Here is a 14,900-nt window from a genome sequence, read left to right on the forward strand (position 1 = left end):
TTAAGCATGTCAGCCTGCAGCCCCACTTCTTGTCTCTCTCTCTAACTCATTGCAGATGACTGCACTAAAGAAAAGGGCACAGAGAGGAAACCAGTTGTAAGATGTTTAAAAGTTAATTAAACATAATATATGCTTAAATGCATTTCAAAGAAGTTGTGTTGTGTTGGAGTTTGTGTTATTCTACATTTTGACACCAAGATTTTCTGATTTTACTGCAAATGTATATCGGTTCCAAATATCGGTTATCGGTCTCCTTGATTACTAATAATCGGTATCAGCCTTGAAAAAGCCATATCGGTCGATCCCTAATATATATTAAACACTAACCTTATTTTAGTGGTGGATAACTTTTCTCTCATGTGATCTAAGGCTTTATATAGGGCAGTGACCTCTTGCTAAATGTTTGCACTCAGTGGCAGGTTGTTTGTTTGTGGTCGCAATATCAAACGCAACAATTTGTCAAAAAGCACGTATTTTATCGGGACTAAGGTTGGGAACTGAAACTCAGCTCCGAGTAAGAACCACCACCAATTTCCCGGTACCGGGTACGCAAAGAAAAACATTTATTTCAGTTCTGTGTTGATGAACCGATGTGATGTAGCCCTTTCCAGATATTGTACTCCGCGAAGCAATACAACCAAATCAAACTGTATGAAGTTATTTGTGAATATTAATATGCAGTTGAGAACATTTTTCATAAATAATGTTTTATCCTGCGCAAAAGGCTTGTGACATATTTTACCCCAACAAATAATTGAAATCGATGAGCAGAACCGAAATCTTAACCTGAATATTTAAAATACTAACAATACCTCACCCTAGGGGACCCACTTTCCTCGGACACCAAATGACCCCCTGTGGACCAACATCACTGAAGTCGGTTTCACTTTACAGTGTAGCCGATCTGCTTTTAGTAATTCAACAAGCTTTCCTTTTCCTTTTGGTTTGCTGATAAAGAAAGACATGCTGCCTAATTGTCCCCTCTCCTCTTCCAGATCCTGGAGAAGAAGGACGGACTCTTCCGGAAACACATGATGGGCAAACGAGTGGACTTTGCTGCACGATCAGTCATCTGTCCTGACATGTACATCGGGACCAACGAGATCGGCATCCCTATGGTACTGACTTTTTCTGACCATTTTAAAGAGAGAAAACAAGTTTTGTTGAGGAAGGGGAAATATAAATGATCTGGAACTTTCTGTCTCCTTGTGATGCAGGTGTTTGCCACCAAGCTGACGTACCCCCAGCCCGTCACCCCCTTTAACGTGAAGGAGCTCCGCCAGGCCGTTCTCAACGGGCCCAACGTCCACCCCGGGGCGTCCATGGTGATAAACGAGGACGGCCGGAGAACCATCCTGTCCCCTACCAGCCTCGTGCAGAGAGAAGCCGTCGCCAAGCAACTGCTGACGCCCTGCGACGGGCCGCATAAGATCCCCATCAAGATCGTAAGACCATTGCTCTGATTTTAATTCACAGACATACAGTCTTGCACACGCTGCAGTGTGAGCTAAGTAAGAGATACAATGCAGCGCGCCATCCATTATATTACAATATTTTGAATCATCCTGAAAGATTTCCTTTAAGTTATGATTTGAACATGATTTTATTCAATTTAAAATAGGGCTGCACGATATATCCAGGGTTCGTACGGGTGCTGGAAATCCTTGAAAATGCTTGAAATTGTATGAGGTGTTTTCAAGGTTTGAAAAGTGCTTGAATTTTGGGAATGGTTCTTGAATTTAGGATAAAGTGCTTGAAATTGTAAATGCTTTACTTCGCTTTTTAGATTAAAAGAAAATAAAGAAGTCGGAGCGCGTTTAATTGCTTCGTTTTTACATAAAACGGCTCCGCTCCGGCCGTCCCGCGCTATGCGCGTGAACTGCAAGTGTTTGTGTTACGTGTGACCTGGGCATTCTGATGAGTGATAGATGACTGTGTGCCAGGAGGTTTCAGTTTCAACGAGCGTTGGCTAGCAGAAGACAAATACAAGACATGGCTAAGACGAGGGTCAAGCCCACGAGTAGCAGGGTTCGTACGGTCATTGAAAACCTGGAAAAGTTATGGAAAACAATATTTTTCCCAAAGTTTTGGAAAAGTCATGGAAATGTAAAGTTGCGTCAAATGTAATTTACATTTGATCTAATCGCCGAAATAATCTGCGGTCGCGAGCTGTTCTGTGCCATCATGACGCGCATGGTGTTATTTTTGAATATATGAAGCGCGAGCTGTGTGCTCGAGTCTTCCTGCCTGTCGGCTGAACTCTGCTGCTCCGGGATGAGGGTCAGCTACATTAGCTACGGTGCGTTCGTTAACTGTGCGGAGTCACTGTGGCACAGACTGAGCCGCTGGTGAACAGCTGTTAGAACGGGCCGTTCAGGTGTTCAGAGCAGAGCGGCAGAGCGTGATGTGAACTGAAACGTTTTTCTGTCGCAATATCATTTAAGGAATCGTCGAGCTAGCTAGCATACATTGCCACTATCTGCTAACGTTAGCTTTAGCCTTCGTTTTCTAATAGTTTTTTTCACAGGCTATAAACAGAGGTGGTATAAGTATAGATATTGTACTAGAGTAAAAGTAGAAGTACTCAGATCTTGTACTTGAGTAAAAGTAGAAGTACTCAGATCTTGTAGTAAAAGTAGAAGTACTCAGATCTTGTACTTGATTAAAAGTAGAAGTACTCAGATCTTGTAGTAAAAGTAGAAGTACTCAGATCTTGTACTTGAGTAAAAGTAGAACTACCAGAGTGTAGAAATACTCTGTTACAGTAAAAGTCCTGCATTCAAAATGTTCCTCAAGTAAAAGTAGAAAAGTATTCTCATCAAAATATAGTTAAAGTAGCGACAGTAAAAGTAGTCGTTGTGCAGATTGGTCCATTTCAGAATAATATATATGATATGTTTTATAAAGATTGATCATGAAAGTGTTCTCAAAGCTGGTAAAGGTGCAGCTAGTTTGAAGTACTTTGTATACTGCAGGGTAGCTGGTGGATTTACTCCAGGTGGAACTAAAGTCTGATTTAACACTTTACTCACATTATTCATCCACATTTTGTAAAGTAACTAAAGGTATTAAATACATGTAGTGGACTCAAAGTACACCTTTTACCTCTGAATTGTAGAGGAGTAGAAGTACACAGTAGCAAAACATTGAAATACTTAATAAAGTACAAGTATCTCAAAATTGTACCCAAGTACTTGTTGAGTTTATGAACTTAGTTACTTTACACCAATTGCTATAAAGATAGAAAGACTAAGCCTTGCACAGAGGCATGAAAATACATTTTCAAAATGCTCAACAGTGCTGCCAAAATGATAAACTGACTGCTACACAATTAAAATAAATGCTTTTATATATTTCTAGATGTGAATCTTTGGCGTTTCTGTTATTATTACCTGCTGCTTTAGTTGTTCTGACTGCTAAAATCCTCTGTTATTCCTCATTTTAAAGCCGATATTCCGTGGGGTCGGGGGGCTCGGATCCTTGTCACCTTTTTCATACCTGATGAGTTTGCATCCCTGACTACAGTTGCTTTAAGCGTGTAGAAGCTAGTAAGCCTACTATTTTATTTGTTTTAGATAGGCACTACATGTTTCATATGCACACCTTATTTTCCTGTTCCATGTTAAAATAAACCATTTTCAGTGGTCATTTTTTTTTGGTCATGGAAAATGAGGTAAAGTTCATTGAGAAGTCATGAAAAGGTCATTGAAAATCATTGGTGAAAAAGTGTATGAACCCTGGAGTAGCCTCCTGCAAAGTTTCCCAAAAATAATTTCAGTTGTTCACGATGGGAGAGTCTGCGCTGACAAGCCACATGAAAGGTACGTCATAGTAAAGCATTTTGGATTAGGCTAACGTTGCATGTTACGTTTGTTTAAGCTAACGTTAGCAAGCTGAATAGCGAACTCGTTGAGGGATAATAATAATTGCAGGGGACAATCATTTCAGAGGAGCGTACCTATGGTATGTGCGTTACAGTCGCCATCCTGTGGTGTTCAGAGGATGAAGCACTCACTGTTGTAATTCAACCCAGTCTCACGGCATTTCGTGTTATAGTCACGAAATATAATCTATTGATTCGAGCGATTTTAAAAGCAATGTATTTCTACTGGTAGTATGTTTCGTGCCTAAACCAAATGTGACTTGCTCTATCGAAATCAGTCACATTGACCCGAAGACACATTTTCGTTTGTATTACTGGTCTGGGGGAAGCTCGCGAGTGCGTGTGTTTGTGTGTATTGTGTTTGTGTACCGGGGAAACACTCACAAGAAACACCTGCTGTTGTTATGCTTGCTGTGACGTTAAATTACTCCGTTCTCCGCTTGTAATTATGCCGTCACAAGCTTTAAAGCTGTATTTATCATCTGAATTTGCCGAAACAAGTTTAATATTATATTAATATTCTGAAAGCCAATACTTTGTTTATTTGAAAACAGATGAAAACAAACTGTCCCGGACCCTGCCGTGTTATCAATGATTACTATACGCCCTTACTTCATAATTTCAGCGGGAGGGAGGGGGAGCGGCACTGCGGAAGAGTTGGGTGCGAGTTGAAAGGTGCCTCTTCTTCCCTTTACAAGCTTCAAAAATGTATTTATCATGAGATTTTGGAAATAACAGTTTCATATTCTGAAAGCCAAGACTTTGTTTATTTAAACACCCGAACCCTGAAAAACTAGTTTTTTTTACACAAATCAACGTTTTCTTTTTTTAAATGAGCCGTTGCGACTTCCAACTGCTATCGGTAGAGCGGGTCACAAATAATAACAAATTAGAAGGAAAAAAATATACCTTCGAAACACATGTATGGCTCTGCCGCTCAGCGCTGCTGCTTGCTTCAGTCTGTGTCTGCGTTCTTTCGCACCTGCCTGTAATCTGAGAAGGTCCCGCCTCTCTGGCTGGCTCCCGCCCGGAAAATCTTCAGTAATAGCCTATCAGATAGCGCTGTGGGCGGGACATTGCTCGTGTACACAGAGTGGTGAGTGCAGCCAGAGAAACGGCCGCATCAGAGCCAAAGTTTTATCGGCAATTTGATTAAAAAAAAGGCCGATACCGATAATTGGTCAAATGCCGATACCGATAATCGGCCAATACCCCTAGTATTATACAAGTAAAACTACATTTTGCTTTAATCCCATGTAATTGTAGAATAAACACAGTCTTCCTTTGAAGATGTATAAGTCAGGTGTCTTGAGTAGCATTACCTACAAATCATTGTACACATTTGTAAATATTATTTTCCACTTGTTACCATTGTGAGGCTATTTCTATGCAGCTCTGCGTGATTCTGTGGCTACAATTCAGACTAATACGCTACCAGAGGTGGAATAAGTACTTGAGTAAAAGTAGAAGTACCAGAGTATAGGGATACTCTGTTACAAGAATAAGTCCCTCAATCAAAATGTTCCTCAAGTAAAAGTAGAAAAGTGTTAGCATCAAAATATGGTTAAAGTAGCGACAGTAAAAGTAGTCGTTGTGCAGATTGGTCCATTTCAGAATAATATATCTGATATGTTTTATAATGATTGATCATTAAAGTGTTCTCAAAGCTGGTAAAGGTGCAGCTAGTTTGAATGACTTTGTATTAGGGCTGTACCCGAATATTCGACTATTCGAATATTCGTTCGTTGGCCAACTATTCGGGTTTCAATTTCATTATTCGGATATTCGGTTTTTTATTTTTTTTCCCAACATTTTTTTTTCCCCCCTAAATGTATGCTATCAATAAAGGTGAATTGCCATATTCTTATACTATATTATTTATACTTTTGAATTGCACTGTTAAAATGCGGAAATATATACAATATCAGCCTGTGCTCCTGACATCGCGTTCACTCAGTCACGAACGCAAACGGCACGTTAAATCAATTTAGCGAAAATTAAGGCTATTAAAAAGTATTAAACGGCATTTTCCAAGGTATTAAGAAGGTCCACAGCAACGACAACATGAAACACCCTTTAATTTACTGAAACAACATGTCGGGAAACCCCCTCAAGGTGGCCCCATGCATAGCGTGCCATAAAATGCTGCTTCTTATTTTAAGTTTCGTTGCCTTGCTCCGCTCTGTGGGGGGGGGTTATCTGCTGGTGGACTACCTGAGAGATATACAGCAGGAGAACAAACAGAAGGGCAACCATGACAACCATGCTCCGGGGTCTTCTTCGCTGCTTTTGGTGTATTTTGTGGCGGCAGCAGCGCCACTTACAGGCCTGGCATATGTACTACAGCGTTTCCAGCATTTCCAGCGGTCTAGTGTGAACGGACACGTTAATGAATCGAATGCGTGTGAACCACAGTCTATGGTGTGAACGGAAGACTTTTTTGCGTTTGCGTATGCGTTTTACTGTATGCGTCCTCGTGGGGCCGGGGTCTAAGCCAAACTATATCCGGTCACAGAGATCTGCTATTTTAAAGTAAGGTCAACACATATCGACCCTAAATATAGTCTATATTAAGAACGAGAAAAGTCTTAACATATATATCGTTTTTTGTAAACATATGACAAATGTGTGAGGGTGATGACGTCAGAGCATCGTCCTATGTGCCGGGCTTAGCCCCGGACAGCCCCAGCCCAATTTAACCCTTGGGTGTTTGTGAGGGAGCTCCTATATGGCATTGCCCCGCTGAAGCTCACCAAAGTTTAATATATTTCATAGTTCAAAGTTTTATCAATTGTTTTGTTTATTGGTCAAATACTGGTTTCTAATGGTTTCTGAGGAGTTCTACTGGAATGAAAGAGCAAACCACAAACAGTACCACACACACACTCAGATGGAGTGTGTGTGTGGTACTGTTTGTGGTTTGTTTTTAACTGTTTAATAAAGTTAATTATTCAAAATATCAGAGTTCCTTATTTTTAAACTGAAACTTGCACTACTGTTCAAAAATAAATAACAACAAACCTGGAATTATGCAATTGGGACTTTTTTTTTGCTTTTTCTTGTTGTTCCGAACCGTGACCCCCAAACCGAGGTACGAACCAAACCGTGACTTCTGTGAACCGTTACACCCCTAGTGTGTAGCAGGGTTTCCGCTAGGATTTTTTTCTCGCCGGTCATATGTCCGGGCAGAATTTATTTTACCGGATCAATTTGAAACTTACCGGTCATATTTCAATAATAATAATAAGAGTTGTGTAGCAGAGTTTCCGTTAGCAGGTAATTACCGGACTATGACCGGATATGCTGATGTTTAAAACTCAGTTCACGGGGCTCATTTTTATATTGCTTCAGTTTATAATCGTAACAGATCGAAAAATTCAGATTCATTTTCCAATAAATGATTCCACAAACAACATAATTATTACATTCAAAGAAACTACTTGTAGTAGATGAAGTACATTATTCAAAAGTTTACATTAACTTTGAATAATAACACGGGAGAAAAACGGATCCTCTCTTTTCCCCTCTCCCTCCCTCTCTCTCCTGACAGCCCTTCAGTTTCTCATGCAGCTCGCTAAACAGAGGTGGGGCTTCAGGTGATCATGCAGAGCTGTGTGTCTCTGTCAGACTCAGCAGCTGATCTGATCTCTCTCTCGCGTGTCCGGTTATACTTCACTCGCGTTTATGTCCATATCGATCAGATCCAGCTCTCCTGATCGGCCTTTATAGAGAGCACCGATCAAACTATTAACGGTGAATATCGGCCGATAATGACCGGCGGCCGATCTATCGGAGCCTCCCTAATTATTACCAGACATTTTGACCGGCAGGTTTTGAATTTACCGGTTTTTAATACATTTTACCAGCTAAAAACCGGTAATTACCGGCTAACGGAAACCCTGGTGTGTAGGTGTAAGGGGCTTAATTGGTGAAGAAAGGGATAATTGCTGTTATGTGAAGTTACACATTTATTTACCTGTGTTTCCATCTCGATGAACTCCTTGTACAGTCCAAAGTACTCTGTGGTATTGTACTGCAAAGAACCAGGAGTTCCACCGTGTTGCACAGGGGTTTGGAGGTATGGTCACCTTTTTTCTTGGAAGCTTGTTTGTCATGAAGCAGAGATATGTTCTCTTGCGTGATCCAGCATTGAAGAACATCTGGGAGAAACTCATCATGAAGCTGTTCAACTGAACAAAATCAAATCAAATCAAGTTTTATTTATATATATATATATATATATATATATACGAGCCAAAGTGCTGTACATATAATACAAATAGCCTACAGTAGAGACACTTTACAGCAAATACAACAGCACAGATTGTTCAGAATATCAGTAACAAATAACAAAAGGTTTGCGGAAGGCATTACCGATGAGGTTCTTTATGTGTGCCATGCACGTGATGTGCAGTGAGTTGGGGTACAGCGCCTGCAGAGCAGATTTGAATGCCTTCTTCATGTAGGCTGCATTATCTGTGTCCAACACAATCACATCCTCATTTTGAATGCTGTATTCTTGTAGGCACTTCACGACAGCCACAGATACAGTGGAATGATTGCACTGCTCAAGGAACACGGTGTCTGCAATGTAGGCCAAGATCCGACCCGAATGATCCTTCTTGAGTGGTGCAATCAGGATGTTCAGCACGCATCTCCCCTCTACATCTGGAGTCTGATCAAATATCATAGCAACAGGTTTTCCTGCAAGAAGTGTCTTCAACTCTTCTTTTTCCTTCTCATATACTGCTCCCAAGTATTTCTCTTGAAGCTGGTGAAATCCTGGAATGGCTCCGCCATTGATTACTTTTTCATTCAGGAATTTACTCATTGCAGGATGGTCGCTCTTAGACCGTGGAATGTTGACAGCATTGCAGGTGGCGACCCAGGCCTCACAAATCTACCAACAAAAGAATAGATTTCACATTCAATGTTTATTTATTGTAAAAGCAATTGGGCTATTTTAATCACACTCTCACACACACACACACTTCTTCGCCTCATTCTGTTTTCATTTACTCGTTCTTTATCTGACCAGCTTCAATCTTGTAGGCTACTCACCTCGTTTCTTGTAGCCCTCGAAAGGGTTTTGGAGGTTGATGCCTCTGTGAACGTGAGTTGTTTGGTTTTCTTGTCCGCAGCAGCAGAAAGCATTTTCGAATGTTTGAATGAATCAAAGTGGGTCGTCACCGTCGATTTTCTCTTATGCTCCAACACACAGTTGCACGGGGTACAGAATAGTTTACCCCCACTTTCGTGCAAGACATCGGGGAACTGCTTTGCCCGGTCTTTAGCAGAAATGTTCGTCAGTAAATGAGATGGATTAGATTTTTTCATCTTGGTGTTTTCTCTCTCGTGTGAGTTCCACACGTAGGGGTGTAACGGTATCCGTATTCGTCCCGTACCGTCACGGTTCGGACGTCACGGTTCGGCACATGCAGTCACACGGCGAATACGCCTTTTTTTACGAGTGGGAAAAAAGTCTGTCACTCAGGGCAGTATTACACTATATATAATCCAGGGGGCGGTATTGCGCCTAAAAGCCAGCCGCCCGTAAATAACAAATGAAGAACAAGAACAAAACACAACAAAACGAACACAATACATGAAGAAGAAAAGTTAGCTATGGCGAGTTCACACAACACACAGCTAGAAGACCCACCTGCTTCTTTTAAATCAGGTGTGTGGGAACATTTCGGGTTCCCTGTGGACTACAACAATGATGGGGTGCGAGTTGTAGATCGGACGAGGACGGTGTGTCGGTGTTGTTCGACAGCGGTGCGGTATGCTAGTGGTAACACGTCAAACATGCTCAATCACATCCGAGTCAGTCTCAGTCTCCAGCGAGAGGGTTTTCTCGACAGCAGGTGACATAGTTACCGCCAACAGATCTGCCCTCACTACTGACAACGTAGACAAACTCATCTTTTTGAAGACAAACTTGAAAATAGAGTAAAGCTTGAGTACCTTTATTTAGGCATAATGACCTCACACACTCACAAGTTAATTACACATGTTAGACATTGCTCCTAAAGGTACAGATTTTATTTTCTTATTATTTATTTTAATATGTTCAAGACAGTCTTTTTAGTTGTACAGCTTATTTAACCTTTTTGTTTGACATCAGCCAATATAAATAATATGGCCATCTGAGTGTGTGTTACTGTTTGTGTTTTGTTTTTAACTGTGTAATACAGTTAATGATTCCAAATGTTAGAGTTCCTTATTTTCATACAAAAACTTGCACTACTTTTAAAAATAAATAACAGCAAAAACAATTATGCATTTGGGACTTTCCTTTGCTTTTCCTTGTTGTACCGAACTCGTACCGAACCGTGACCCCCAAACCGAGGTATGAACCGAACCGTGACTTCTGTGAACCGTTACACCCCTACTCTACGGTGTTGTTTACCTTCTGTGATGCGCGAGCTGATGATGTCGCGTCATCATTATCACTATTTCACTTCACGTCAAGACGAGTTAACTTTTTTTCCCTCTACTTTGTGTGGAAAAATGCGGGGATTATGCGCCCTTTTAAAAAATCTGCGCCCTTTAAAAAATCTGCGCCATTTTTCTGATTATGCGGTAAATTATGCGATCGCATAATCGCGTTTTTCTGGAGGGTCTAGCAATATATATCGCAGGGGGAAAAATCGCAATGTCAGTTTTTTCCAATATTGTGCAGCCCTAATTTAAAATGATCGTATTTTTTCCACTAAGACAGTCTTTCTAAGATAGTCTGTTCTACTGCGTACCAACGGCTGAAACTATGGCAATAGCGACGTAACTCAAACACATAGATCACACTGATCGAGGTTCTCTGCCTGATTTACTTTTCAAGTCTGTTCACTTTTTCTTTCCATTGACCAGTCTTTAAACACTGCCAGAGCCCATACCGTGTTCCTGTTAGTGTTTACCTCCTGCTCGTGCTCTGTTCTTTTCCCTTTTTTCCAAGCATTTTGAACATTAAAATCGCAGTCAATCATAATAATCAAAAATCACAGCCGACCACAGTCCTAAACTATTGCATGAATAACTTAAAACATCTCATTGTGTTCTTTTACACACTTTCTATCTGACATACATATTGTATGAGGCACTGATATAAAGTTAAAAAGTATTTAAAAAAAGAGTGCAGCCTTGTCAAATTCAGTGCTTCCTCCTCTGTGGATGCCACTGGCCAAAATGGCTGCCACAGTGAAGCTGTAGTTCATGGGCCCCACGGTGCTTCATCATGTCCTCTGGGGATAAATATGTACTACACACAGACACAGACGTGAAGTTAATTGAAAGAGTGCGAATACTCTGCAGTTGCAATAAAGAAAGTATTTCCATTGGCCAGTCTTTAAACACTGCCAGCGCCCATACTGTGTTCCTGTTAGTGTTTACTTCCTGTCTGTTTTCTTCTGCTGTTTTCTCTTGTGCTCTGTTCTTTTCCCTTTATTTCTTTATTGGGAACAGTTTAGCCATCATAAATCCAAGGTTTCGTGCCCTTCACACATATAAAAATGATTATTAAAACGTATTCCATGGCGCTCTCTTCGATTTCTTGAGGAAAACAAAATCGTTTTTTGCCCAAACTGACGTTAAATGGATGAGGCTTCTTTTCGAGAATTGATTTTTGAAGTCTCTTGATGAGAGCGTCCCTGGCAGCGGTCTGCCATCGAAAAAAGAGAAGACTGCTGGATGTCCAAATTGACCAATCAGAATAGAGTATTCAACTAAGCCCTGTAATGACCATCATGGGGTTTTATCTGTGCAGGTGAATCGTCACATTAAGAACGGAGATGTGATGTTACTGAACCGACAGCCCACTCTGCACAGACCCTCCATACAAGCCCACTGTGCTCGCATCTTACCGGGAGAGAAGGTATTGTATAATCCATCCATGCCCCTTTCTTTTCTTTTTTTCTGTGTTTGAAATAAACTTAGGATAAATAACTAATTATACTTGGTGTTAATTTGTTTCTTCAGGTTCTGAGGCTTCACTACGCCAACTGCAAAGCATACAACGCCGACTTTGACGGCGACGAAATGAACGCTCACTTCCCTCAGAGCGAGCTGGCCCGAGCCGAGGCCTACACGCTGGTCAGCACCGATCAGCAGTACCTCGTCCCCAAGGTGGGTGAACACACTCAGGTGGAGGATTTCCTTGGAGTATCACATGATTTCATCCAACTAAGGATTAAAATGGGTTCTTCACCTCGTTTCAGTACATTTTGCCCGTCTGCTCTCTAAAACTCTTTCACTCTGCTCCAGTCACAAGCATATTGAACATTAAAATCACAGTCAATCATAATAATACAAAATCACAGCCTTTCACAGTCCTAAACTATAGCATCAACAACTTAAAACATCTGATTGTGTTATTTTACACAGTTTCTATCTGACATACATATTGTATAAGGAACTTTTATATGGTTAAAAAGTATTTTTTTTAAATTGCAGCCATGTAAAATTCAGTGCTTCCTCCTATGTGGCCAAAATGGCTGCCACATTGAAGCTGTATTTCATGGGCCCCACGGTGCTTCATCATGTCCACTGGGGATATAAATGTACTACACACAAACACACATGTGAAGTTAATGAAAGAGTGCAAATAATCTGCAGTTGCAAGAAAGAAAGAATCTTCAAAAACATACACAATTTATGTTAAATATTGAAGCTAGGCCTAAACAAGGCTTTGCTAAGATTTACCAGTGTGGTAGTTTAAAGGCTGGGCAAAAACAAACAGGTCAGCACTGAGGTCTCTCTCCGTCTCTCCTCAGGATGGTACACCTTTAGCAGGTCTGATCCAGGACCACATGGTGTCGGGTACGAGGATGACGATACGTGGCTGTTTCTTCACCAGAGTGCAGTACATAGAGCTGGTATACAGAGGACTGACTGACAAACCAGGCAGAGTCAAACTACTGCCACCCGCCATTATAAAACCACAGCAGCTATGGACAGGGAAGCAGGTAAAGCACTTGTTACCTTTTTTCAGTTCATTGAGATACTCACATACTCGGGAAGAAAAAAATGGAACAATAAAAATCTCCAACGAGGCGTTCTGGGGCAGCATAGACAGGTCTTTTCTCTGTTAGAGTTTTACTCGCTACAGGGTGTACTTTGAGGGTTTGTGACTTTTCAGACAGTTTACATGCATAAAAACCTTTATAACACACAAGGGGACGGGTAATAACCGGAAAAGCATGACATGGGACCTTTAAACTATTTTTTGTATAGTGCTGTGTTCACAGTTACGTAGCCAAGATGACGAACGTTGAGTGTGAGAATGTCCAGCGTTCCACACTCAACTTTTTAAACGTGGTGCACCATGCAGGTACTCATAGATCATGTTGCCATAATTGCCATTGGGATGCACTTGCAAAATAGCAATAGTACATGTAAGTACAGAAGTAGGTGATTTGAGACATAAAATATGTTTAAGTACCCTTCGGCTTTTGGGGGTGCTTAATGAAAGCTATCATTTGTCAGCAAACTCAAGTTCATTTTTTCAGCTTTCATTCTGTGCTCTTGTATTTTTTCCTGCAAAATGTTCCTGTAAAATAACTACTATCGTGTCATGACTTGTGTGTTATTTTTTTTGTAGGTGGTTTCCACACTCCTGCTGAATGTTATCCCACAGAACGCCGTGCCTCTCAATCTGGTTGGAAAATCCAAAATCCCCAGCAAAGCGTGGATCCAAGTCCCACCCCGAGCTGCCCCAGGATACAAACCTGACAGCATGTGTGACTCACAGGTACACACACACACACACACACACACAGAATCAGCACACGCCTACATGATTGATGCTAGCTCTGCATTATTTCCCCAGCTTTTGGCAGAGTGAAACTTGTCCGATGGGGGAATGTGGAGGAGCGTTGTCCCTATTTGCACCTGTCAGCGCTCTGGCTTTCTGCCAGAAACTGTTGAATTTATCTTTTTGTACAGTTTTAAGCCACAATTTAGCGATTTACTTTGTTTTCTTGGTGGTTTTAAGCTTCAAATGTTCACTGGATATTACCATTTCTGACATTTGACCAAAAGGGAAATTCTAAGTTGCTAACTCATTACTGAGTTTTAGCAATCATTCCTGAACCACATTTTGTAACCCCTATGTTACATCCCTGTTACAAATAGAAAAGATGTGTAACTCATCTGTTTAAATTATATTACGGCTTCAAGTTACGCATTATTAGCTCCCCAACGGCATTACGGCGCTCACAACAATAACAACGGGGAACTGCGTCGGGTCGATGATCGTGTTGCTTTTAATCACACGAAGCCAGAATAAATTGAATAACGACTTCTCCAACCTTATACTTTGCTCCAGAGTGCCGTGGTTCATTGTTTATTAATGTGTTTCTGCAGCATTTACCGACTGCAGCAGTGTTGGCTGCTCTTCCACGGGAGTTTATTCTCCTCCGTTAGCTCCCGGTTAGCTCACACTGCAGCGGCCGCTCTAAAGTATTCACTGTCCGACTCACACAAGCAGCTGATACATATCCCCAGTTCCCCTGAATGTGTGTCAGTCTGAATTGACGCTGTTTGGCATCACAACGCTGTTATGAAAGTTTCTCTGGTATAAAATGGGTGATGTTAGCATAGCAACCGAAGCTAAACTGACTACTTGCTATTGCTATCCTATTGTGGCATTGACCGTTTTCTACAGGCACATTTTACCGGCGTATTTTTATTATGATTCTACTTGTGATAGTCGGACACGACAACCTGTGCAGCCCATGTATTGATTCCATCCGATAGCTGCTATAATACAAAACAACACGTCTGCCTCTCTCCACAATGATCAATAACAATGAACGGATGGTCAAAGTAAGGTACACATAAACAGAATCACACGAAGCCTGGTTAGTGTTGCCTGACTTTATAAAGTGTGTTTATAAGCAGGGCTGCACATAACTGGTGCGCAGGTGCGCATGCGCACCTCCGCCAAAAAAAGAGCACCGGGTCATTTGAAACAAAGCGCATTTGCGTACCAACATTGAGAGAGGGAGAGAGAGAAGGGAGA

At 41.2% G+C, this 14,900-nt stretch overlaps 1 protein-coding gene and 2 non-coding genes across 3 annotated transcripts in view; all 3 read left to right on the top strand.

The window, feature by feature from the left end:
• polr1a (RNA polymerase I subunit A) overlaps positions 1–14,900 on the top strand; it is a 100,618-nt gene that overhangs the window by 11,721 nt on the left and 73,997 nt on the right. The window contains 6 exon segments of the mRNA XM_034222800.1: positions 996–1,118; positions 1,218–1,445; positions 11,646–11,753; positions 11,858–12,004; positions 12,652–12,843; positions 13,479–13,628. Of these exon segments, the coding sequence (XP_034078691.1) occupies positions 996–1,118; positions 1,218–1,445; positions 11,646–11,753; positions 11,858–12,004; positions 12,652–12,843; positions 13,479–13,628 (948 nt within the window).
• LOC117550390 lies at positions 11,017–11,153 on the top strand. The gene has a single exon (XR_004569624.1). It is a non-coding gene; the product is annotated as a small nucleolar RNA SNORA5 (small nucleolar RNA).
• Positions 12,327–12,453, top strand: LOC117550394. Its single transcript, XR_004569627.1, has one exon. It is a non-coding gene; the product is annotated as a small nucleolar RNA SNORA5 (small nucleolar RNA).

This window comes from Gymnodraco acuticeps, unplaced genomic scaffold (assembly GCF_902827175.1).
Source record: "Gymnodraco acuticeps unplaced genomic scaffold, fGymAcu1.1, whole genome shotgun sequence".
Taxonomy (NCBI): domain Eukaryota; kingdom Metazoa; phylum Chordata; class Actinopteri; order Perciformes; family Bathydraconidae; genus Gymnodraco; species Gymnodraco acuticeps.